The sequence below is a fragment of the Salvelinus fontinalis genome, unplaced genomic scaffold (assembly GCF_029448725.1).
Source record: "Salvelinus fontinalis isolate EN_2023a unplaced genomic scaffold, ASM2944872v1 scaffold_0107, whole genome shotgun sequence".
Lineage (NCBI taxonomy): Eukaryota > Metazoa > Chordata > Actinopteri > Salmoniformes > Salmonidae > Salvelinus > Salvelinus fontinalis.
This window is the reverse complement of record NW_026600316.1, coordinates 342524-366158: the sequence shown is the minus strand read 5'-3', so window position 1 is coordinate 366158 and position 23635 is coordinate 342524. Positions and strand designations below refer to the sequence as shown.

Below are 23635 nucleotides of genomic sequence, written 5' to 3'. Positions count from 1 at the left end.
CACACACACACACACACCACCGACCCAGGTAACACACACACACCACCGACCCAGGTAACACACACACACACACACACCACCGACCCAGGTAACACACACACACACACACACACCACCGACCCAGGTAACACACACACACACACACACACCACCGACCCAGGTAACACACACACACACACACACCACCGACCCAGGTAACACACACACACACCACCGACCCAGGTAACACACACACACACACCACTGACCCAGGTAACACACACCTGGACAGTGTCCTTCCATTTCTGGTGCAGCAGTTTGGCCATGTTGAGGTCCATCGTCACAGAGTAGTCATCAGGAGAACACACACCTGGCAACCAAGCACAGAAGAGCTTAGGGAGGGTGTCTGGGGTGTGTGTGTGTGTCTGTGTCTGTGTCTGTGTGTGTGTGTGTGTCTGTGTGTGTGTGTGTGTGTGTGTGTGTGTGTGTGTGTGTGTGTGTGTGTCTGTGTGTGTGTGTGTGTGTGTCTGTGTGTCTGTGTGTCTATGTGTGTGTGTGTCTGTGTGTGTGTCTGTGTGTGTGTGTGTGTCTGTGTGTGTGTGTGTGTCTGTGTGTGTGTGTGTGTGTGTGTGTGTGTGTGTGTGTGTGTGTGTGTGTGTGTCTGTGTGTCTGTGTGTCTGTGTGTCTGTGTGTGTGTGTGTGTGTGTGTCTGTGTGTCTGTGTGTGTGTGTGTCTGTGTGTCTGTGTGTGTGTGTGTGTGTGTGTGTGTGTGCGTGTGTGTCTGTGTGTGTGTCTGTGTGTGTGTCTGTGTGTGTGTGTGTGTGTGTGTGTGTCTGTGTGTGTCTGTGTGTGTCTGTGTGTGTGTGTGTGTGTGTGTGTGTGTGTGTGTGTGTGTGTGTGTGTGTTACCTGGTAGGACACCAACAGGTCCAAACAGCTCAGCCAGCTGCAGAGCCAGTTCTGTAGGCAACTTCAGTTCAACACTCTGGATGTCCACCAGTCTGTTCCTCCTCCTCTTCTCCTTCTCCATCCTCCCTTTCCTCTCCTCCTCCTCCTCTCTCCTCCCTCTCCTCTCCTCCTCCTCCTCTCTCCTCTCCATCTCCTCCAGCTGGGCTAGGAGCGACTGGGTCACCTCGTCTACGCAATACAGCTCCTTGTCACCCTCCTCCCCCTCCCATTTCTCCCACTGCTCTGTGTCAGCTCCTCTCTCCGAGTCCCGAACTACTTCCTGCTCCGCCACATGTCTTCCTGGTGGTCCGCCCCCAGGATGGTTCAGTCCACTAACCCCCCCTGACCCTTCGTCCACACCTTCCCCTGTCCTCCACCCCTCCTCTTCCTCCTCCCTCCTCCCCAATACAACGACCGCCTCACGATCAGAACAGCTGGAGGCCGAAGCCTGCTCTCCTGGAGGTGTGACCCGTCTCTCCGTCCTCTCCTCCGGCCCCACCCTTACGGCCATGTCCAGATCTTCATCACCTCCTCCTCCACCCTCCTCTTCATCCTCCTCCTCTTCCTCTAGGAACAGTCTCTCTCCAGAGTCTAGCAAGAGATTACTGGTCCATTCCAGGTCCTGAGGGAGGAAGGAACCAATGACGCATTTAAAATTAATTTAGTACGGCCTCGCTACATAGGGGACGGGGCCCTGCGGCCTCGCTATATAGGGGACGGGGCTCTACGGCCTCGCCATATAGGGGACGGGGCTCTACGGCCTCGCCATATAGGGGACGGGGCCCTACGGCCTCGCTACATAGGGGACGGGGCCCTACGGCCTCGCCATATAGGGGACGGGGCCCTGCGGCCTCGCTATATAGGGGACGGGGCCCCACGGCCTCGCTATATAGGGGACAGGGCCCTACGGCCTCGCCACATAGGGGACGGGGCCCTACGGCCTCGCCACATAGAGACAAGGCTTACTTCCTTTACACAGATAGAGCCTCAGCCAATACAACAATAATAATAATAATAACAACAACACACAATAAACAACAATAACACCAACAACAACACAAAATAAACAACAATAACACCAACAACAACACAAACAACAATAACACCAACAACACAAAATAAACAACAATAACACCAACAACAACACAAAATAAACAACAACACCAACAACTACACACAATAAACAACAACAACAACACACAATAAACAACAACACACAAACAACAATAACACCAACAACAACACACAATAAACAACAACACACAAACAACAACACACAATAAACAATAACACAAAAAAACAACAACAATAACAATAATAATAATAAACAGCAAACATCCCAACCTGCTGACACGTGTCATAGAGGTCCTCCAGAGTGTCTCTGTTGACCAGTCTAAAATGGCGTCTGAGAATGATGAGGTTCTGCTGCCTGGTCCGGCCCTCCTCCAGCTCCCTCTCTTCCACCTGGCTCCCCTTCTCGTGCGTCACACGGTACGGCACCACGCGCTGGCCGGAGGGGTGAACCGCAACGCCCGCCGAGACCGCCGCCGATAACTCTGGGAGGAAACGGGAAGGGTTGCCGTGGAGAATGGTGGGGATGTTGTTAGAGGGTAAGTGTTCTCCCGCGACGTCGGTTGGGTTGTCGCGACGATTGTGGTCGAGACGCCAGAGGAAGGCGAAGTCTTGCGGGTCGGTCTGGGAGGAGCGATCTGTGTCGGCTAATGACGGAGGAGGGGAGGGGCGGTGGGGTTTAGGGTTAAGGTCAGGGTTGAGGTTAGGGTCAAGGTCAGGGTCGAGGTCAGGGTTGAGGTTAGGGTTGAGGTTAAGGTCAGAGACGAGATTAGAGGCAAGGCCAGGGTTAGGGTTAAGGTTAGGGTCGAGGTCAGAGTCGAGATTAGGGGCAAGGTCAGGGTCGAGATTAGGGGCAAGGTCAGGGTCGAGATTAGGGGCAAGGTCAGGGTCGAGATTAGGGGCAAGGTCAGGGTCGAGATTAGGGTCAAGGTCAGAGTTGAGGTTAGGGTTGAGGTCAGAGTCGAGATTAGGGGCAAGGTCAGGGTTGAGATTAAGGGCAAGGTCAGGGTCGAGATTAGGGGCAATGTCAGGGTCGAGATTAGGGGCAAGGTCAGGGTCGAGATTAGGGGCAAGGTCAGGGTCGAGATTAGGGGCAAGGTCAGGGTCGAGATTAGGGGCAAGGTCAGGGTTGAGATTAGGGTCAAGGTCAGAGTCGAGGTCAGGGTCAAGGTCGGGGTCAAGGTCGGGGTCAAGGTCTATCTGTGGTTTGGGGGAGGGAGGGGTGTTGTTTGTGAAGGTGAGCGCCAGTTTGCACTGTTTCCCCGCCCTGCGACTCTGCCTCTGCTCTTGACTGCCCCCACTAAGATGGCCGACTTCACCTTCCATCCTGGTCTCACTAGCGTCAGTACATTGACTGACCTCACCAACATGGCTGCCTTCACCAGCTGCCACACTGCCCTCACCAATATGGCTGTCACTATCAGTACACTGACTGCCCCCACCAAGATGGCCGACTTCACCTTCCATCCTGGCCTCACTAGCGTCAGTACACTGACTGACCTCACCAACATGGCTGCCTTCACCAGCTGCCACACTGCCCTCACCAATATGGATGTCACTATCAGTACACTGACTGACCTCACCAACATGGCTGCCTTCACCAGCTTCCACACCGCCCTCACCAATATGGCTGTCACTATCAGTACACTGACTGCCCCCACACAGATGGCCGACTTCACCTTCCATCCTGGCCTCACTAGCGTCAGTACACTGACTGACCGCACCAACATGGCTGCCTTCACCAGCTTCCACACTGCCCTCACCAATATGGCTGTCACTATCAGTACACTGACTGACCTCACCAACATGGCTGCCTTCACCAGCTTCCACACCGCCCTCACCAATATGGCTGTCACTATCAGTACACTGACTGCCCCCACACAGATGGCCGACTTCACCTTCCATCCTGGCCTCACTAGCGTCAGTACACTGACTGACCGCACCAACATGGCTGCCTTCACCAGCTTCCACACTGCCCTCACCAATATGGCTGTCACTATCAGTACACTGACTGACCTCACCAACATGGCTGCCTTCACCAGCTGCCACACTGCCCTCACCAATATGGATGTCACTATCAGTACACTGACTGACCTCACCAACATGGCTGCCTTCACCAGCTTCCACACCGCCCTCACCAATATGGCTGTCACTATCAGTACACTGACTGCCCCCACACAGATGGCCGACTTCACCTTCCATCCTGGCCTCACTAGCGTCAGTACACTGACTGACCGCACCAACATGGCTGCCTTCACCAGCTTCCACACTGCCCTCACCAATATGGCTGTCACTATCAGTACACTGACTGACCTCACCAACATGGCTGCCTTCACCAGCTTCCACACTGCCCTCACCAATATGGATGTCACTATCAGTACACTGACTGCCCTCACCAACATGGCTGCCTTCACCAGCTTCCACATTGCCCTCACCAATATGGATGTCACTATCAGTACACTGACTGACCTCACCAACATGGCTGCCTTCACCAGCTTCCACACTGCCCTCACCAATATGGCTGTCACTATCAGTACACTGACTGCCCCCACCAAGATGGCCGACTTCACCTTCCATCCTGGCCTCACTAGCGTCAGTACACTGACTGACCTCACCAACATGGCTGCCTTCACCAGCTTCCACATTGCCCTCACCAATATGGATGTCACTATCAGTACACTGACTGACCTCACCAACATGGCTGCCTTCACCAGCTTCCACACTGCCCTCACCAATATGGATGTCACTATCAGTACACTGACTGACCTCACCAACATGGCTGCCTTCACCAGCTTCCACACTGCCCTCACCAATATGGATGTCACTATGAGTACACTGACTGACCTCACCAACATAGCTGCCTTCACCAGCTGCCACACTGCCCTCAACAATATGGCTGATAGTGACCTTAACAAGATGGCTTCCTTCTACCTCCACCAAGTCCTCCTCAACTAAACCCTGAGTCCCCCCCTCTCCGGCGGCCTGAATGGTCTCTCCCTCCCTCTGCTCCACGGTGTTGGATTCAACCACCTGGATTGGTTCCCTCCCCAGGCTGGAGTCAACCAACACACAGTCAGGTAATTCCTCCCGACTCAGGACTCGGTCTTTATCAGCCTCCCCTCTCCTCCCCCCTGCCTCCCCCCTCTCTCCTCCTTCTCCAAGTGAATGGTCTGAGCTCGGGGAGATTGGGGAGAGGACGGGGGAGGGGCAGGAGTCAACATCTGTCTGTAAGAGCTCTAGAAGCTTCTGGAACTCTGTGACATGAGGCCCGCTAGCAGGATGCCCTTCCGATTGGCTGCCTCTGGGACCTGCCTCCTCCCCCTCACCACCTCCCTCTTCCTCCCCCCCAGGGCGCCTCCCGTTCCTCCCTCCTCCTCCTCTTCTTTGCTCCAGTACCTCCTCTGAAGGCCAGTCTCCAACGAACTCCAACAACTCAGGCCTCACCCTCTCTCCCCCATCCCTCACCCTCTCTCCCTCATCCCTCACCCTCTCTCCCCCATCCCACACCCTCTCTCCCACCAACGTCCCTCCTCCATCCTCTCCCTCTCCATCCCCCTCGCTCACTGATTGGCTAGTGTCCTTCACTATGTCAGCAGGCCTAGTTCTGCTCCTCCTCTCTTTCCTCACCCTCTGACCAATCGTCTCTGAGAAAGCCACGGGCCTCTCGTCGTCACCATGGCAATCTGCACTAAACACAGACTCCACCAGAAAGTGGGGAATTCCTGTCTCTCCCTCTTCCTCCCCGTCCTCCTCCGGTTGTAACTGGGCGTCCGGTTCAGAGACCAGCGCTCCTAAATCGAGAATATCCTCCTCATTCGGAATTTTTGAATTGTCTGGAATTCCACATTTTTCCGAGGCCTTTTCACTGAGGGGGAGGGACTCTGTGGCCCCGTGGGCAGAGCTGTGACCCGGGGTGATGACTCTCCCGGAGCGGCCAACTGACGACACGTCAGGAAGCGAGGAGAAGAGCTGGGGGCAGGACCTCTCAAAGCCCTGGACCAATCGCTGCTCTCCTACCAGGTCGCGGCGGGCCTTGTCTGAGGACTTGGGCCTATCAGGAGAAAGAGAGAGAGAGAGATCATCTTTTCATTGTGACTTCAATTCAAGAGAAAAGACGAGGCAACTATTGAGATGCAGCCTGAAACTAACCTTAGCCCTAGCCCTAATCCTGGCCCTAGCCCTAATCCTGGCCCTAACCCTGGCCCTAATTCTAACCCTGGCCCTAATCCTAACGCTGGCCCTAATCCTGGCCCTAGACCTAACCCTGGCCCTAATCCTGGCCCTAATCCTAACCCTGTCCCTAGCCCTGGCCCTAATCCTAACCCTGGCCCTAATCCTGGCCCAAAACCTGTCCCTAATCCTAACCCTATCCCGGCCCTAGACCTAAACCTGGCCCTAGACCTGGCCCTAGCCCTAACCCTAGCCCTGATCCTGGCCCTAAACCTGCCGGTAGCCCTAACCCTGGCCCTAATCCTGGCCCTAGCCCTAAACCTGGCCCTAGCCCTAACCCTGGCCCTAGCCCTGATCCTGGCCCTAAACCTGGCGGTAGCCCTAACCCTGGCCCTAAACCTGGCCCTAATCCTGGCCCTAGCACTAACCCTGGCCCTAAACCTGGCCCTAATCCTGGCCCTGGCCCTAACCCTAGCACTAACCCTGGCCCTAAACCTGGCCCTAATCCTATCCCTAGCCCTAATCCTGGCCCTAGCACTAACCCTGGCCCTAATCCTGGCCCTAATCCTGGCCCTAAACCTGGCCCTAAACCTGGCCCTAATCCTAAACCTGGCCCTAATCCTATTCCTGGCCCTGGCCCTAAACCTGGCCCTAATCCTGGCCCTAAACCTGGCCCTAATCCTATCCCTGGCCCTAATCCTAATCCTGGCCCTAGCTCTAACCCTGGCCCTAATCCTATCCCTGGCCCTAAACCTGGCCCTAATCCTAAACCTGGCCCTAATCCTAATCCTGGCCCTAACCCTGGCCCTAGCCCTAAACCTGGCCCTAAACCTGGCCCTAACCCTGGCCCTAATCCTAATCCTGGCCCTAGCCCTAACCCTGGCCCTAATCCTAATCCTGGCCCTAGCCCTAACCCTGGCCCTAATCCTAATCCTGGCCCTAGCTCTAACCCTGGCCCTAAACCTGGCCCTAAACCTGGCCCTAATCCTGGCCCAGGCTAGGGTCCTGTTGGGGGGGGGGGGGGGCTAGGGTCCTGTTGGAGGGGTTGAGATGCAGCCTGAGTGTGGTGAGGAAACTAACCCTAGTCTCCTGATGGGGGGGCTAGGGTCCTGTTGAGTGGGGGTAGTTTGAGATGCAGCCTGGGTGTGGTGAGGAAACTTACTGTGACGGGCTAGCCTCCTGATGGGGGGGGCTAGGGTCCTGTTGGGGGGGTAGTTTGGCGTCGTGATGGGGGGGTCGTGTTGGGTCGTAATGGGGAGGTAGTTTGGGGTGAGAGCTCCCCATGATGGAGTGAATGGTCACGTGACGATCATAATTTTCCATCATCCGACGGATCTTCTCTGCTTTAACACTGTGCCTAGTACGTCTAGAGAGAGAGGGGGGGGAGAGGAGAGAGGGAGGGGAGAGGAAGGGGAGGGAGGGGAGGGGAGAGGAAGGGGAGAGAGAGGGGAGGGGAGAGAGGGGATGAGGGGGAGGGGAGAGGAAGGGGAGGGAGGGGAGGGGAGAGGAGGGGGAGAGAGGGGAGGGGAGAGAGGGGGAGGGGAGAGAGAGGAGGAGATGAGAGGAGAGAGGGGAGAGGAAGGGGAGGAGAGAGGGGGGAGAGAGGGGAGTGGGGGAGGGGAGAGGAAGGGGAGGAGGGGGAGGGGAGAGGAAGGGGAGGATGGGGAGGAGAGAGGAAGAGAAAGAGGAGGGGAGAGAGAGGAGAGGGGAGGTTATCCATTATCCTTTTTCATTACAACTTCATTAGTGGTTTGTTTACATTAAATCAAAGTCTATCCTATCGTAATAACTTTATTGGTACCTCTCCAGTTGTATTGTAATAACTTTATTGGTACCTCTCCAGGTGTATTGTAATAACTTTATTGGTACCTCTCCAGTTGTATTGTAATAACTTTATTGGTACCTCTCCAGGTGTATTGTAATAACTTTATTGGTACCTCTCCAGTTGAATCATCATAACTTTATTGGTACCTCTCCAGGTGTATTGTAATAACTTTATTGGTACCTCTCCAGGTGTATTGTAATAACTTTATTGGTACCTCTCCAGGTGTATTGTAATAACTTTATTGGTACCTCTCCAGTTGTATTGTAATAACTTTATTGGTACCTCTCCAGGTGTATTGTAATAACTTTATTGGTACCTCTCCAGTTGTATTGTAATAACTTTATTGGTACCTCTCCAGGTGTATTGTAATAACTTTATTGGTACCTCTCCAGTTGAATCATCATAACTTTATTGGTACCTCTCCAGGTGTATTGTAATAACTTTATTGGTACCTCTCCTGGTGTATTGTAATAACTATTGGTACCTCTCCAGGTGTATCGTAATAACTATTGGTACCTCTCCAGGTGTATTGTAATAACTTTATTGGTACCTCTCCTGGTGTATTGTAATAACTATTGGTACCTCTCCAGGTGTATCGTAATAACTTTATTGGTACCTCTCCAGGTGTATCGTAATAACTTTATTGGTACCTCTCCAGGTGTATCGTAATAACTTTATTGGTACCTCTCCAGTTGTATTGAATTAACTTTATTGGTACCTCTCCAGGTGTATTGTAATAACTTTATTGGTACCTCTCCAGTTGTATTGAATTAACTTTATTGGTACCTCTCCAGGTGTATTGTCATACCTTTATTGGTACCTCTCCAGGTGTATTGTAATAACTTTATTGGTACCTCTCCAGGTGTATCGCAATAACTTTATTGGTACCTCTCCAGGTGTATTGTAATAACTTTATTGGTACCTCTCCAGTTGAATCATCATAACTTTATTGGTACCTCTCCAGGTGTATTGTAATAACTTTATTGGTACCTCTCCAGGTGTATTGTAATAACTTTATTGGTACCTCTCCAGGTGTATTGTAATAACTTTATTGGTACCTCTCCAGGTGTATTGTAATAACTTTATTGGTACCTCTCCAGGTGTATTGTAATAACTTTATTGGTACCTCTCCAGGTGTATTGTAATAACTTTATTGGTACCTCTCCAGGTGTATTGTAATAACTTTATTGGTACCTCTCCAGGTGTATTGTAATAACTTTATTGGTACCTCTCCAGGTGTATTGTAATAACTTTATTGGTACCTCTCCAGGTGTATTGTAATAACTTTATTGGTACCTCTCCAGGTGTATTGTAATAACTTTATTGGTACCTCTCCAGTTGTATTGTCATAACTTTATTGGTACCTCTCCAGTTGTATTGTCATAACTTTATTGGTACCTCTCCAGGTGTATTGTAATAACTTTATTGGTACCTCTCCAGGTGTATTGTAATAACTTTATTGGTACCTCTCCAGGTGTATTGTAATAACTTTATTGGTACCTCTCCAGTTGTATTGTAATAACTTTATTGGTACCTCTCCAGTTGTATTGTAATAACTTTATTGGTACCTCTCCAGTTGTATTGTAATAACTTTATTGGTACCTCTCCAGTTGTATTGTAATAACTTTATTGGTACCTCTCCAGGTGTATCGCAATAACTTTATTGGTACCTCTCCAGTTGTATTGTAATAACTTTATTGGTACCTCTCCAGGTGTATTGTAATAACTTTATTGGTACCTCTCCAGGTGTATTGAATTAACTTTATTGGTACCTCTCCAGTTCCCTGGGTTTGTTCTTCCACCAGGTACCAGGCTCCCGGAACAAAACCCTGTAGTTGTGCCTCAGAGCCTGTAGGAACATACAGCACATCCTACCATTAGACGGTGTGTGTGTGTGTGTGTGTGTGTAGGTGTGTAGGTGTGTAGGTGTGTGTGTGTGTGTGTGTGTGTGTGTGTGTGTGTGTGTGTGTGTGTGTGTGTGTGTGTGTAGGTGTGTGTAGGTGTGTGTAGGTGTGTGTGTGTGTAGGTGTGTGTGTGTGTGGGTGTAGGTGTGGGTGTAGGTGTGTGTGTGTAGGTGTGTGTGTGTGTGTGTGTGTGTGTGTGTGTGTGTGTGTAGGTGTGTGTGTGTGTAGGTGTGTGTGTGTGTGGGTGTAGGTGTGGGTGTAGGTGTGTGTGTGTAGGTGTGTGTGTGTGTGTGTGTGTGTGTGTGTGTGTGTGTGTGTGTGTGTGTGTGTGTGTGTGTGTGTGTGTGTGTGTGTGTGTGTGTGTGTGTGTGTGTGTGTGTGTGTGTGTGTGTGTGTGTGTGTGTGGGTGTGTGTGTGTGTGTAGGTATGTGTATTTGGTAAAAGACATACACAAATATAATAAATACATAAACTTGAATAACTATTGAAATATATTTCTGATTAAAAATGGAACATAGTTTGTATTTTCACATGAAATAAAGAAAAGAGAGAGAGACCATAGCCACGTAGGGTTTCATCTCCCAGCTCTGCATGTTGTATAGGGGTTAGGGTGTAGGGGTTAGGGTGTAGGGGTTAGGGTGTAGGGGTTAGTAACAGACCATAGCCACGTAGGGTTTCATCTCCCAGCTCTGCATGTTGGTGTTGTCAATAATGACAGGAGAGAAACGGGCCTCCAGGGCTTCCTGGGCTGAGGACACATAAACACAGTGTTAGTCAATGGGAAACAGAGACCATTTACATAGTTAGGGTGTAGGGGCTAGGGTGTAGGGGTTAGGGTGTAGGGGTTAGGGTGTAGGGGTTAGGGTGTAGGGGTTAGGGTGTAGGGGTTAGTTATGTTGTAGGGGTTAGGGTGTATGGTTAGTTAGGGTGTAGGTGTTAGGGTGTATGGTTAGTTATGGTGTAGGGGCTAGGGTGTATGGTTAGTTATGGTGTAGGGGCTAGGGTGTAGGGTTAGTTAGGGTGCAGGGGCTAGGGTGTAGGGGTTAGGGTGTATGGTTAGTTATGGTGTAGGGGTTAGGGTGTATGTTAGTTATGGTGTAGGGGCTAGGGTGTAGGGTTAGTTAGGGTGCAGGGGCTAGGGTGTAGGGGTTAGGGTGTATGGTTAGTTATGGTGTAGGGGTTAGGGTGTATGGTTAGTTATGGTGTAGGGGCTAGGGTGTAGGGTTAGTTAGGGTGCAGGGGCTAGGGTGTAGGGGTTAGGGTGTATGGTTAGTTATGGTGTAGGGGTTAGGGTGTATGTTAGTTATGGTGTAGGGGTTAGGGTGTATGTTAGTTATGGTGTAGGGGTTAGTTAGGGTGTAAGGTTAGTTAGGGTGTAGGGGTTAGGGTGTAGGGGTTAGGGTGTATGGTTAGTTATGGTGTAGGGGTTAGGGTGTATGGTTAGTTATGGTGTAGGGGCTAGGGTGTATGGTTAGTTAGGGTGTAGGGGCTAGGGTGTAGGGTTAGTTAGGGTGCAGGGTTAGTTATGGTGTAGGGGTTAGGGTGTATGGTTAGTTATGGTGTAGGGGCTAGGGTGTATGCTAGTTATGGTGTAGGGGTTAGGGTGTATGTTAGTTATGGTGTAGGGGCTAGGGTGTATGTTAGTTATGGTGTAGAGGTTAGTTAGGGTGTAAGGTTAGTTAGGGTGTAGGGGTTAGGGTGTAGGGGTTAGGGTGTAGGGGTTAGTTATGGTGTAGGGGTTAGGGTGTAGGAGTTAGGGTTATGTTAGTTATGGTGTAGGGGTTAGGGTGTATGGTTAGTTATGGTGTAGGGGTTAGGGTGTAGGAGTTAGGGTGTATGTTAGTTATGGTGTAGGGGCTAGGGTGTATGGTTAGTTAGGGTGCAGGGTTAGTTAGGGTGTAGGGTTAGTTAGGGTGTAGGGTTAGTTAGGGTGTAGGGGTAGTTAGGGTGTAGGGGTAGTTAGGGTGTAGGGGTAGTTAGGGTGTAGGGGTAGTTAGGGTGTAGGGGTTAGTTAGGGTGTAGGGTGTAGGGGTAGTTAGGGTGTAGGGGTAGTTAGGGTGTAGGGGTAGTTAGGGTGTAGGGGTTAGGGTTAGTTAGGGTGCATGGTTAGTTAGGGTGTAGGGGTTAGGGTGCATGGTTAGTTAGCGTGCATGGTTAGTTAGGGTGTAGGGTTAGTTAGGGTGTAGGGTTAGTTAGGGTGTAGGGTGTATGGTTAGTTAGGGTGTAGGGGTTAGGGTGTATGGTTAGTTAGGGTGTAGGGGTTAGGGTGTATGGTTAGTTAGGGTGCATGGTTAGTTAGGGTGTAGGGGTTAGTTAGTGTGTATGGTTAGTTAGGGTGTATGGGGTTAGTTAGGGTGTAGGGTTAGTTAGGGTGTAGGGTTAGTTAGGGTGTAGGGGTTAGTTAGGGTGTAGGGGTTAGTTAGGGTGTAGGGGTTAGTTAGGGTGTAGGGGTTAGTTAGGGTGTAGGGTTAGTTAGGGTGTAGGGGTTAGTTAGGGTGTAGGGGTTAGTTAGGGTGTAGGGGTTAGTTAGGGTGTAGGGGTTAGTTAGGGTGTAGGGGTTAGTTAGGGTGTAGGGGTTAGTTAGGGTGTAGGGGTTAGTTAGGGTGTAGGGGTTAGTTAGGGTGTAGGGGTTAGTTAGGGTGTAGGGGTTAGTTAGGGTGTAGGGGTTAGTTAGGGTGTAGGGGTTAGGGTGTAGGGGTTAGGGTGTATGGTTAGTTAGGGTGTAGGTGTATGGTTAGTTAGGGTGTAGGGGTTAGGGTGTATGGTTAGTTAGGGTGTATGGTTAGTTAAGGTGTAGGGGTTAGTGTGTATGGTTAGTTAAGGTGTAGGGGTTAGGGTGTAGGGGTTAGGGTGTATGGTTAGTTAGGGTGTAGGTGTATGGTTAGTTATGGTGTAGGGGTTAGGGTGTATGGTTAGTTAGGGTGTATGGTTAGTTAGGGTGTAGGGGTTAGGGTGTAGGGGTTAGGGTGTATGGTTAGTTAGGGTGTAGGTGTATGGTTAGTTATGGTGTAGGGGTTAGGGTGCATGGTTAGTTAGGGTTAGGGTGTAGGGGTTAGGGTGTATGGTTAGTTAGGGTGTATGGTTAGTTAGGGTGTAGGGTTAGTTAGGGTGTATGGTTAGTTATGGTGTAGGGGTTAGGGTGCATGGTTAGTTAGGGTTAGGGTGTAGGGGTTAGGGTGTAGGGGTTAGGGTGTATGGCTAGTTAGGGTGTAGGGTGTAGGGTGTATACCTCTAGCGTGGTTCCATTCGTGGGCCTCCCCTAAAGCTGAGGGGTCGTAGCGATAGTCCCCATGGCGACAGAAATAATCATCCGTGCTCAAAACCACCCCATGTGGGTTCTGTTCCAGCATGGCCCTACACACACACACACACACAACACACACCACACACCACACACACACACACACACACACAACACACCACACCACACACCACACACACACACACACACACAATTATTGGTGTGTGTGGTTATTGTCATTATTGTAAACACACACACCCACCCCCTATACACACACACACACACCCAACACCCCGCCCACCCCCTATACACACACACACACACCCAACACCCCGCCCACCCCCTATACACACCCACCCACCCAACACCCCGCCCACCCCCTATACACACCCACCCACCCAACACCCCGCCCACCCCCTATACACACACACACACACACACACACACACACCCACCCAACACCCCGCCCACCCCCTATACACACACACACACCCACCCACCCAACACCCCGCCCACCCCCTATACACACACACCCACCCAACACCCCGCCCACCCCCTATACACACACACACACACACACCACCCCGCCCACCCCCATACACACACACCCACCCACCCAACACCCCGCCCACCCCCTATACACACACACACACACACACACACACACACCCCGCCCACCCCCATACACACACACCCAACACCCTGCCCACCCCTATACACACACACACACACACACACACCAAACACCCCGCCCACCCCCTATACACACACACACACACCCACACACCCAACACCCCGCCCACCCCCTATACACACACACACACCCAACACCCCGCCCACCCCCTATACACACACACACACCCAACACCCCGCCCACCCCCTATACACACACACACACCCAACACCCCCTATACACACACACACACCCAACACCCCCTATACACACACACACACCCAACACCCCCTATACACACACACACACACCCAACACCCCCTATACACACACACACACCCAACACCCCCTATACACACACACCCAACACCCCCTATACACACACACACACACCCAACACCCCCTATACACACACACACACCCAACACCCCCTATACATACACACACACACACACACGCCCCCTTACCGGGCCAGGGTGGACTTGCCCGACCCAGGAGCTCCCCGTAGCAGCACTAGGACACGCCCCTCCAGCCGGAGCCTACCATGTTGCCCGGAGAGGAGGGGTGCTCTGGGGCCAGCAGCCGCAAACACACCCCCTGTCCAAGACCTGGGGACAGTAGGGGCTTGACTGACAGGGCCCTGGGCCAACCAGTGGGAGGCGGGTGTGGCTCGGGTGTGCCAGGTGGAGGGGTTTAGCGCCACGGGGGTGATGAACGCCGGCCCCGTCGCCTGATGTCCGTGGACATGCGGCTGGAACACTGGCGCCTGAGTATTCCAGAACGACGAGTTGTCGAGTCGCTCTTCTTCTCCTGCGACGCTCGTCTTCGTCCTCGCGCCCCCTACTATGCCGCCTGGTGGTACGGTCCACCCGCCCTCTGGACGAACAGCGGACTGGTCCAGTTTCCTGTATGCCTGGAATGCAGAGGGGCGATCGGCGGCCCCCAGGTCCAAAGGCAGACTGGGTTTAGTTCTGTCCGTCTCGGCTGGCGATGAAGTCAGATGGCTGAAGTCCAGTAAGGATCTCTGCTGCTGGTAACCCACTGCTCCTCCAGAGAAGCTGAGGCTCAGGCCAGAGACAGGGGAGTGAGGTCCTCTAGCTTGCCCAGCTGAGAACACCCTGTCAGGGCATGGCTGGGCCCCTGGGAGCCCCCTCGTGAAGGCTGAGGCTCTTGGGCTGGACTGGAGCAGCTGTGGCGGGGCCTCCTGCTGGGCGCCGGGGGGCTGAACGAGGAAGGAGCGGGAAGAGACGGATGAGGAAGAGGAGGAGTGAAGACCAGCTTCCTGCTGTAGGGTAAGATTCTCCAGCTCACGGTCGATCAGAACATCCAACTCTTCTGTCAAGTCAGTGGTCAGGTTCTGGTCGTCTTCGCTGCGGAGAGGAGGGGGCCGTCGGGGAGGGGAGAGGGGGACAGCGGTCTCCCCTGTAGGAGGGTGGGGATGAAGGTCTGGTTTGGAGGGGTCGTGTTGAGGGCTGAGGAGAGCTGCGGCAAGCTCAAACCCAGAGAGGAGGGGAGGGAGAGGGCCAACACGCTCAGCTGCTACAGACAGCTCCAGGAGAGAATCCATCGCATTCTCAACTAGAGGAAGAGAGATGGAAGGAGAGAGAGAGAGATGGTAGAAGAAAGAGGGGAGATGGTAGGAGAGAGAGAGAGAGCGAGAGGGGGGAGATGGTAGGAGAGAGAGAGAGAGAGAGAGAGCGAGAGGGGGGAGATGGTAGGAGAGAGAGAGAGAGAGAGAGAGCGAGAGGGGGGAGATGGTAGGAGAGAGAGAGAGAGAGAGAGAGCGAGAGGGGGGAGATGGTAGGAGAGAGAGAGAGAGAGAGAGAGAGAGAGAGAGAGAGAGAGAGAGAGAGAGATGGTAGTAGAGAGAGAGAGGGGGGGGGTGGTAGGAGAGAGATGGTAGGAAAGAGAGAGATGGTAGGAAAGAGAGAGAGAGATGGTAGGAGAGAGAGAGAGAGATGGTAGGAAAGAGCGAGAAAGGGAACAGTTGGTTAAATTAACTATTTGTTAATTTAAGGGTTTCAATGTACTGTTGAACTGTAGTCACAATATGTACTGTTGAACTGTAGTCACAATGTACTGTTGAACTGTAGTCACACTATGTACTGTTGAACTGTAGTCACACTATGTACTGTTGAACTGTAGTCACACTATGTACTGTTGAACTGTAGTCACACTATGTACTGTTGAACTGTAGTCACAATATGTACTGTTGAACTGTAGTCACACTATGTACTGTTGAACTGTAGTCACACTATGTACTGTTGAACTGTAGTCACACTATGTACTGTTGAACTGTAGTCACACTATGTACTGTTGAACTGTAGTCACACTATGTACTGTTGAACTGTAGTCACACTATGTACTGTTGAACTGTAGTCACACTATGTACTGTTGAACTGTAGTCACACTATGTACTGTTGAACTGTAGTCACACTATGTACTGTTGAACTGTAGTCACACTATGTACTGTTGAACTGTAGTCACACTATGTACTGTTGAACTGTAGTCACACTATGTACTGTTGAACTGTAGTCACAATATGTACTGTTGAACTGTAGTCACAATATGTACAGTTGAACTGTAGTCACAATATGTACTGTTGAACTGTAGTCACAATATGTACTGTTGAACTGCAGTCACCTCATGACACCGGGAGATTATGTAACACGATCTCACAGACAGTACACATGACATTGAAATACACGCTAGCGCTGAGTTTTCCTACTCACAAAATAGAAAAGTAAATTGTTAGCCCGAATGCTTTTGTTTTTGGCTGTAGTAATTCATCTTACGTAAAATAAGAAAAACATTTCCTGGTTTAGATTGAGTGTCAGGTCTAAGTGGAGGAGCAGGGATGTGGGAGAGAGAGGAGATCACATCATGTCTGATATAACGTTGATCACATAATCAATAATATGATCAATATGTGATATCGGTCAAAGGGACCAGCGTTACCCAATCACGTTAGGTACACGCTTGATATCTAGTTAGCTATCAAGCTAACTAAAAACTTTGTCATAACTAGCTTACATTCAACTTGCCATATTATTGTCAAGAGTCATACCTTTGAAGTCACACTCGGACAACACAATGTAAAGGACTTCTGGATCCAGGTGGGAAAACATCTCCTGCATGGTCCTCAATATCTCGTCCTTGTCCTGAGAAGTAGCGGAGATGCCTCCTGAGTTTGTTGAAACGACCATATTAGTACTGCCGTAGTAGTGAGAGTTACTCCCGGTGTTGAATTCACTTCTCGACAGCGGCGCACCGTCACTAGTTCCTGGTATTCGGTAATAGTTGTTGTTGTCGTTTGACAACCCGGGTACTCTTGCCGGGCTATGCCCATTTTTCTTTTTCCTTGGCATTCTCGGGTGTGTGTGCCCGAGTTAGCTAATGTTTTAAAAACAGTTGGCTAGGGAAGTAATCTAGCTAGCGTGGTGTTGTGCCATGCTAAAAACAACCGAGGAAGCTGGTTTGAGGAAGTTGACACAACAGCAGCACACCAAGCGGGTGGGGAGGTGAACTGCAGTTCAACTAGATACTGTAGAGAGAAAAAGACGGCGCTGAAAACGGGCCAAATCAAGTTGTCGTGTAACGTTTTGTAAGTTTCAAATAGATGTTGTTGTTCATTTAAATCATTCTCTTTACTTGTATTAATATCTGCATCTTTGTACACTAGCATAATATACGTGCCTTGTCTGCTCTTGTAATTTATTTGGTACAAGTATTGAAAACTCCTTCCAACCTCGTAAATGATGTTCCGGGCAGACACAAACCTAGAATCAGTTTTACCCTCCCCCCAACGTTAACCCTATCCATTCAGGGAACTTTTAAATACTGACCTGGGATCAGCATCTCTTGTCGGTTTTTTTATGTTCCAGCCTCAAAAAAAGGAAGTGGAGTTTGGTTTTTCCGACTCCCGCTTGATGAGGTGTGTTGCAGTACCCCGGTTAGACCGAGAACGGCGCCGTACACCCAGCGTTGAGAGAGGACACGTTCAAACTGCTGAGACTGGCTGCTGAGACTGGAGACCACGGATCTTTGTGCCGAAACTAACAACACAACCTTTGCCAGACTCATGAATTAAAACCGCTCGTTCGTGAGGTAAATATGATAAAGGACTACATGTTGTGTGTTTTTTTTTGGTAGACCGCGGCTACTGTTTGCAGATATTTTGGCTCATAGTTGTATGTGTAGAAAGCTTTCTTTTGTGATAATTGTGATGTTGAAGAGGGAGGGCGACGCTAGCATTTTTTTTTACCACCAGAGAAGTAGCGCCACTGTAAAGGAAACGACGTGAAGAGAGCTTAAAGTTGTAACAAACAAAACAAGTGATTTTTATCTTTATTTTCCGGACAAATAAAGTTTTTTCTAAACGCTAAACATGACAGGAGTCGGTCGCAGGAAGCGCTCTTGAGAATAACGATTGATCGTGAATTAATTTCTGTCCCTTTGGTAAACAACAGTGATGTGAAAATGTGATGGTGTTCTCTGTGAGTAGTTTGCGGCCTAGGCCAACAATGCTAACTAGCTAGCTGGTTAGCATAGCATACACAGTGTGGGTCTTGTGAACCAGCTACCATAGCTAGCTAACTAGCATCGCGACTCATCCTGCAATTTAGTATGTTTTTTTCTTTTATAGATATGGATTTGATTGTCGGACTCGTTCACCATAGAGACAGGTGTAATGGTATATATATTTTTAATGTGGATGTATTTGAAAACGCAAATCAACTGGTGGCTACAAAACATTAACGTTAATCTTAATGTAAGAACATGCGATTGCAGAGCGGATATCGCGGTTGTTAGCTAGCATGCTAGCTAGCACAGCCAGGATTTTATTTTGATTATACAAAAAAAACTTCATTTAGGGAGACATTTCACGCTGGCGACTGACGCGTTCCTATTCAACTAGCAGTCTATCGCATAAATAATAATCAGAAGCACAAAACGGCGTTTTAAACGGGGTTTTTGAGAAGTGCGGTAGAATGGTTGTGTTGATATTTTGTTTTCTGGCCTATAGAGGCCAGTAGAGGACTGTGTGGATTAAACGACGACAAGCATGGAGTTCCCGCAGCAGCAGAAACCGGCGGGGGACAGCAAGATCACCTACCCGCCTGGAGTGAAGGAAATCACGGAGAAGATAAGCAACGATGAGGTGGTGAAACGGTTGAAGGTAGGTCGGTTAAAACCAACCCCCATGGCTAACTGTCAGACTGACCGAGCTAGGATGTGTTCAGGTGGTGGGAGAGACCTAGTGAGCTTCGGGGGTTTCTAACTGTAAACATACTGTAGCTGTCTCTTCAGACTCACTAGATCAATGTCCAGCCACTGGCAGATTATCAATAACACCCCAACTCTCTAAACATGAAAGATACATGCTATAGCCGAGTTAAGTCTGGTGCTAGTACAGGCAGGGAGAGAGAGAGACTGAGATGGAGGTAAAAGCAAACACCGTTTTTCCGAGGCGGTAGCTATCTACGGTCAGAGGAATAGTTTTTTGATAATGTTGCTACTCTGCTGGGAAGCCAGAGGTGTTATGGTGACGTTGTCATGGTACCGGACCACGGTCGTAGATCTAGAACACCGTGGCATTGTGACGTCGGTGTTCTCTATGACGTCGTTGTGTATGACGTAATGCACTAGTAGGAGGTCTGCCTTGTGTACCTGCGGTATGATGTCATGAATAGAAGCTAGGGGGGGCACCCCTGTGGAGACCTTTCTGTGTGGCTGCTGTGATGCTGCTGCTGTTTTTGGTTCTGCTGAGGATAGACACACACACAGAGGGACAGCAGACAGGCACACGGAGGGACAGCAGACAGGCACACGGAGGGACAGCAGACAGGCACACGGAGGGACAGCAGACAGGCACACGGAGGGACAGCAGACAGGCACACGGAGGGACAGCAGACAGGCACACGGAGGGACAGCAGACAGGCACACGGAGGGGCAGCAGACAGGCACACGGAGGGGCAGACAGACAGGCACACGGAGGGACAGACAGACAGGCACACGGAGGGACAGACAGACAGGCACACGGAGGGACAGACAGACAGGCACACGGAGGGACAAACAGACAGACAGTTTAAAAAAAATTCTGCTCTAACTTGGGCAGGAGCTCACCGGAACTGAGTACCGGCACCTGAAATGTTCTACTGCTTGAGTTCCTGTTACTCGCATAGAATATCAGCTCCAAAGAATAAACAAACAGAACTGGGCCAGCACCTAAACAGAACTGGGCCAGTACCTAAACATAAACAGAACTGGGCCAGTACCTAAACATAAACAGAACTGGGCCAGTACCTAAACATAAACAGAACTGGGCCAGTACCTAAACATAAACAGGACTGGGCCAGTACCTCAACATAAACAGGACTGGGCCAGTACCTCAACATAAACAGGACTGGGCCAGTACCTCAACATAAACAGGACTGGGCCAGTACCTCAACATAAACAGGACTGGGCCAGTACCTCAACATAAACAGGACTGGGCCAGTACCTCAACATAAACAGGACTGGGCCAGTACCTCAACATAAACAGGACTGGGCCAGTACCTCAACATAAACAGGACTGGGCCAGTACCTCAACATAAACAGGACTGGGCCAGTACCTCAACATAAACAGGACTGGGCCAGTACCTCAACATAAACAGGACTGGGCCAGTACCTCAACATAAACAGGACTGGGCCAGTACCTCAACATAAACAGAACTGGGCCAGTACCTAAACATAAACAGAACTGGGCCAGTACCTCAACATAAACAGGACTGGGCCAGTACCTCAACATAAACAGAACCGGGCCAGTACCTAAACATAAACAGAACCGGGCCAGTACCTAAACATAAACAGAACCGGGCCAGTACCTCAACATAAACAGAACCGGGCCAGTACCTAAACATAAACAGAACTGGGCCAGTACCTCAACATAAACAGAACCGGGCCAGTACCTAAACATAAACAGAACCTATTTCAAGTCAAGCACTGAGCTAAAGTATAGTAACTCCCTGACACAGATTTTAAATGAGTTGTGTCTGTGTCCCGGGAGACGTTTGGACACTCTTACTGACAGCTGTGTCTGTGTCCCGGGAGACGTTTGGACACTCTTACTGACAGCTGTGTCTGTGTCCCGGGAGACGTTTGGACACTCTTACTGACAGCTGTGTCTGTTCCCGGGAGACGTTTGGACACTCTTACTGACAGCTGTGTCTGTGTCCCGGGAGACGTTTGGACACTCTTACTGACAGTTGTGTCTGTGTCCCGGGAGACGTTTGGACAGGGAGACGTTTGGACACTCTTACTGACAGTTGTGTCTGTGTCCCGGGAGACGTTTGGACACTCTTACTGACAGTTGTGTCTGTTCCCGGGAGACGTTTGGACACTCTTACTGACAGTTGTGTCTGTGTCCCGGGAGACGTTTGGACACTCTTACTGACAGTTGTGTCTGTGTCCCGGGAGACGTTTGGACACTCTTACTGACAGCTGTGTCTGTGTCCCGGGAGACGTTTGGACACTCTTACTGACAGCTGTGTCTGTTCCCGGGAGACGTTTGGACACTCTTACTGACAGCTGTGTCTGTGTCCCGGGAGACGTTTGGACACTCTTACTGACAGTTGTGTCTGTGTCCCGGGAGACGTTTGGACAGGGAGACGTTTGGACACTCTTACTGACAGTTGTGTCTGTGTCCCGGGAGACGTTTGGACACTCTTACTGACAGTTGTGTCTGTTCCCGGGAGACGTTTGGACACTCTTACTGACAGTTGTGTCTGTGTCCCGGGAGACGTTTGGACACTCTTACTGACAGTTGTGTCTGTGTCCCGGGAGACGTTTGGACACTCTTACTGACAGCTGTGTCTGTGTCCCGGGAGACGTTTGGACACTCTTACTGACAGCTGTGTCTGTGTCCCGGGAGACGTTTGGACACTCTTACTGACAGCTGTGTCTGTGTCCCGGGAGACGTTTGGACACTCTTACTGACAGCTGTGTCTGTGTCCCGGGAGACGTTTGGACACTCTTACTGACAGCTGTGTCTGTGTCCCGGGAGACGTTTGGACACTCTTACTGACAGCTGTGGCTGCTTCACGTGATGTATTTGTTGTCTCTACCTTATTTGACCTTTGTGCTGTTGTCTGTGCCCGATAATGTTTGTACCGTGTTTTGTTCTGCTACCATGTTGTCATGTGTTGCTACCATGTTGTGTTGCTACCATGCTGTGTTGTCATGTGTTGCTACCATGTTGTGTTGCTACCATGCTGTGTTGTCATGTGTTGCTACCATGTTGTGTTGCTACCATGCTGTGTTGTCATGTGTTGCTACCATGTTGTGTTGCTACCATGCTGTGTTGTCATGTGTTGCTACCATGTTGTGTTGCTACCATGCTGTGTTGTCATGTGTTGCTACCATGTTGTGTTGCTACCATGCTGTGTTGTCATGTGTTGCTACCTTGCTGTGTTGTCATGTGTTGCTACCATGCTGTGTTGTCATGTGTTGCTACCATGTTGTGTTGCTACCATGCTGTGTTGTCATGTGTTGCTACCTTGCTGTGTTGTCATGTGTTGCTACCATGCTGTGTTGTCATGTGTTGCTACCTTGCTGTGTTGTCATGTGTTGCTACCTTGCTGTGTTGTCATGTGTTGCTACCTTGCTGTGTTGTCATGTGTTGCTACCTTGCTGTGTTGTCATGTGTTGCTACCTTGCTGTGTTGTCATGTGTTGCTACCTTGCTGTGTTGTTGTCTTTGGTCTCTTATGTAGTGTTGTGTTGTCTCTTGTTGTGATGTGTATTTTGTCCTATATTTATTTATATATATATACACTGGTGACCACAGACCACTTCTCAGTTCCTATGCTTCCTGGCTGATGTTTTGGTCACTTTTGAATGCTGGCGGTGCTTTCACTCTAGTGGTAGCATGAGACGGAGTCTACAACCCACACAAGTGGCTCAGGTAGTGCAGCTCATCCAGGATGGCACATCAATGCGAGCTGTGGCAAGAAGGTTTGCTGTGTCTGTCAGCGTAGTGTCCAGAGCATGGAGGCGCTACCAGGAGACAGGCCAGTACATCAGGAGACGTGGAGGAGGCCGTAGGAGGGCAACAACCCAGCAGCAGGACCGCTACCTCCGCCTTTGTGCAAGGAGGAGCACTGCCAGAGCCCTGCAAAATGACCTCCAGCAGGCCACAAATGTGCATGTGTCAGCATATGGTCTCACAAGGGGTCTGAGGATCTCATCTCGGTACCTAATGGCAGTCAGGCTACCTCTGGCGAGCGCATGGAGGGCTGTGCGGCCCCACAAAGAAATGCCACCCCACACCATGACTGACCCACCGCCAAACCGGTCATGCTGGAGGATGTTGCAGGCAGCAGAACGTTCTCCACGGCGTCTCCAGACTCTGTCACGTCTGTCACATGTGCTCAGTGTGAACCTGCTTTCATCTGTGAAGAGCACAGGGCGCCAGTGGCGAATTTGCCAATCTTGGTGTTCTCTGGCAAATGCCAAACGTCCTGCACGGTGTTGGGCTGTAAGCACAACCCCCACCTGTGGACGTCGGGCCCTCATACCACCCTCATGGAGTCTGTTTCTGACCGTTTGAGCAGACGCATGCACATTTGTGGCCTGCTGGAGGCTTCTGATGGGCCCCCTACAAAGACCTGGTGATGGCTTCTGATTGGGCCTCCTACAAAGACCTAGTGATGGCTTCTGATGGGCCTCCTACAAAGACCTAGTGATGGCTTCTGATGGGCCTCCTACAAAGACCTAGTGATGGCTTCTGATGGGCCTCCTACAAAGACCTAGTGATGGCTTCTGATGGGCCTCCTACAAAGACCTG

The 23635-nt window shown here is 50.6% G+C and overlaps 2 protein-coding genes across 2 annotated transcripts in view; one reads left to right on the top strand and one right to left on the bottom strand.

Moving 5' to 3' along the window:
* The window catches only part of n4bp2 (NEDD4 binding protein 2), a 47613-nt gene extending 30215 nt beyond the window's left edge, over positions 1-17398 (bottom strand). Inside the window, exons 1-9 of the mRNA XM_055911927.1 lie at positions 16878-17398; positions 14278-15388; positions 13126-13250; positions 10556-10644; positions 9765-9841; positions 7430-7533; positions 2271-6085; positions 888-1548; positions 264-349 (exon numbers count right to left, since the gene is read on the bottom strand). Of these exons, the coding sequence (XP_055767902.1) occupies positions 264-349; positions 888-1548; positions 2271-6085; positions 7430-7533; positions 9765-9841; positions 10556-10644; positions 13126-13250; positions 14278-15388; positions 16878-17178 (6369 nt within the window). The 5' untranslated portion in view covers positions 17179-17398. The remainder of the gene's footprint in view (positions 1-263; positions 350-887; positions 1549-2270; positions 6086-7429; positions 7534-9764; positions 9842-10555; positions 10645-13125; positions 13251-14277; positions 15389-16877) is intronic.
* A 323-nt stretch (positions 17399-17721) lies between these two features.
* LOC129843299 (sister chromatid cohesion protein PDS5 homolog A-like) overlaps positions 17722-23635 on the top strand; it is a 93066-nt gene continuing 87152 nt past the window's right edge. Inside the window, exons 1-2 of the mRNA XM_055911926.1 lie at positions 17722-17917; positions 18837-18989. Of these exons, the coding sequence (XP_055767901.1) occupies positions 18876-18989 (114 nt within the window). The 5' untranslated portion in view covers positions 17722-17917; positions 18837-18875. The remainder of the gene's footprint in view (positions 17918-18836; positions 18990-23635) is intronic.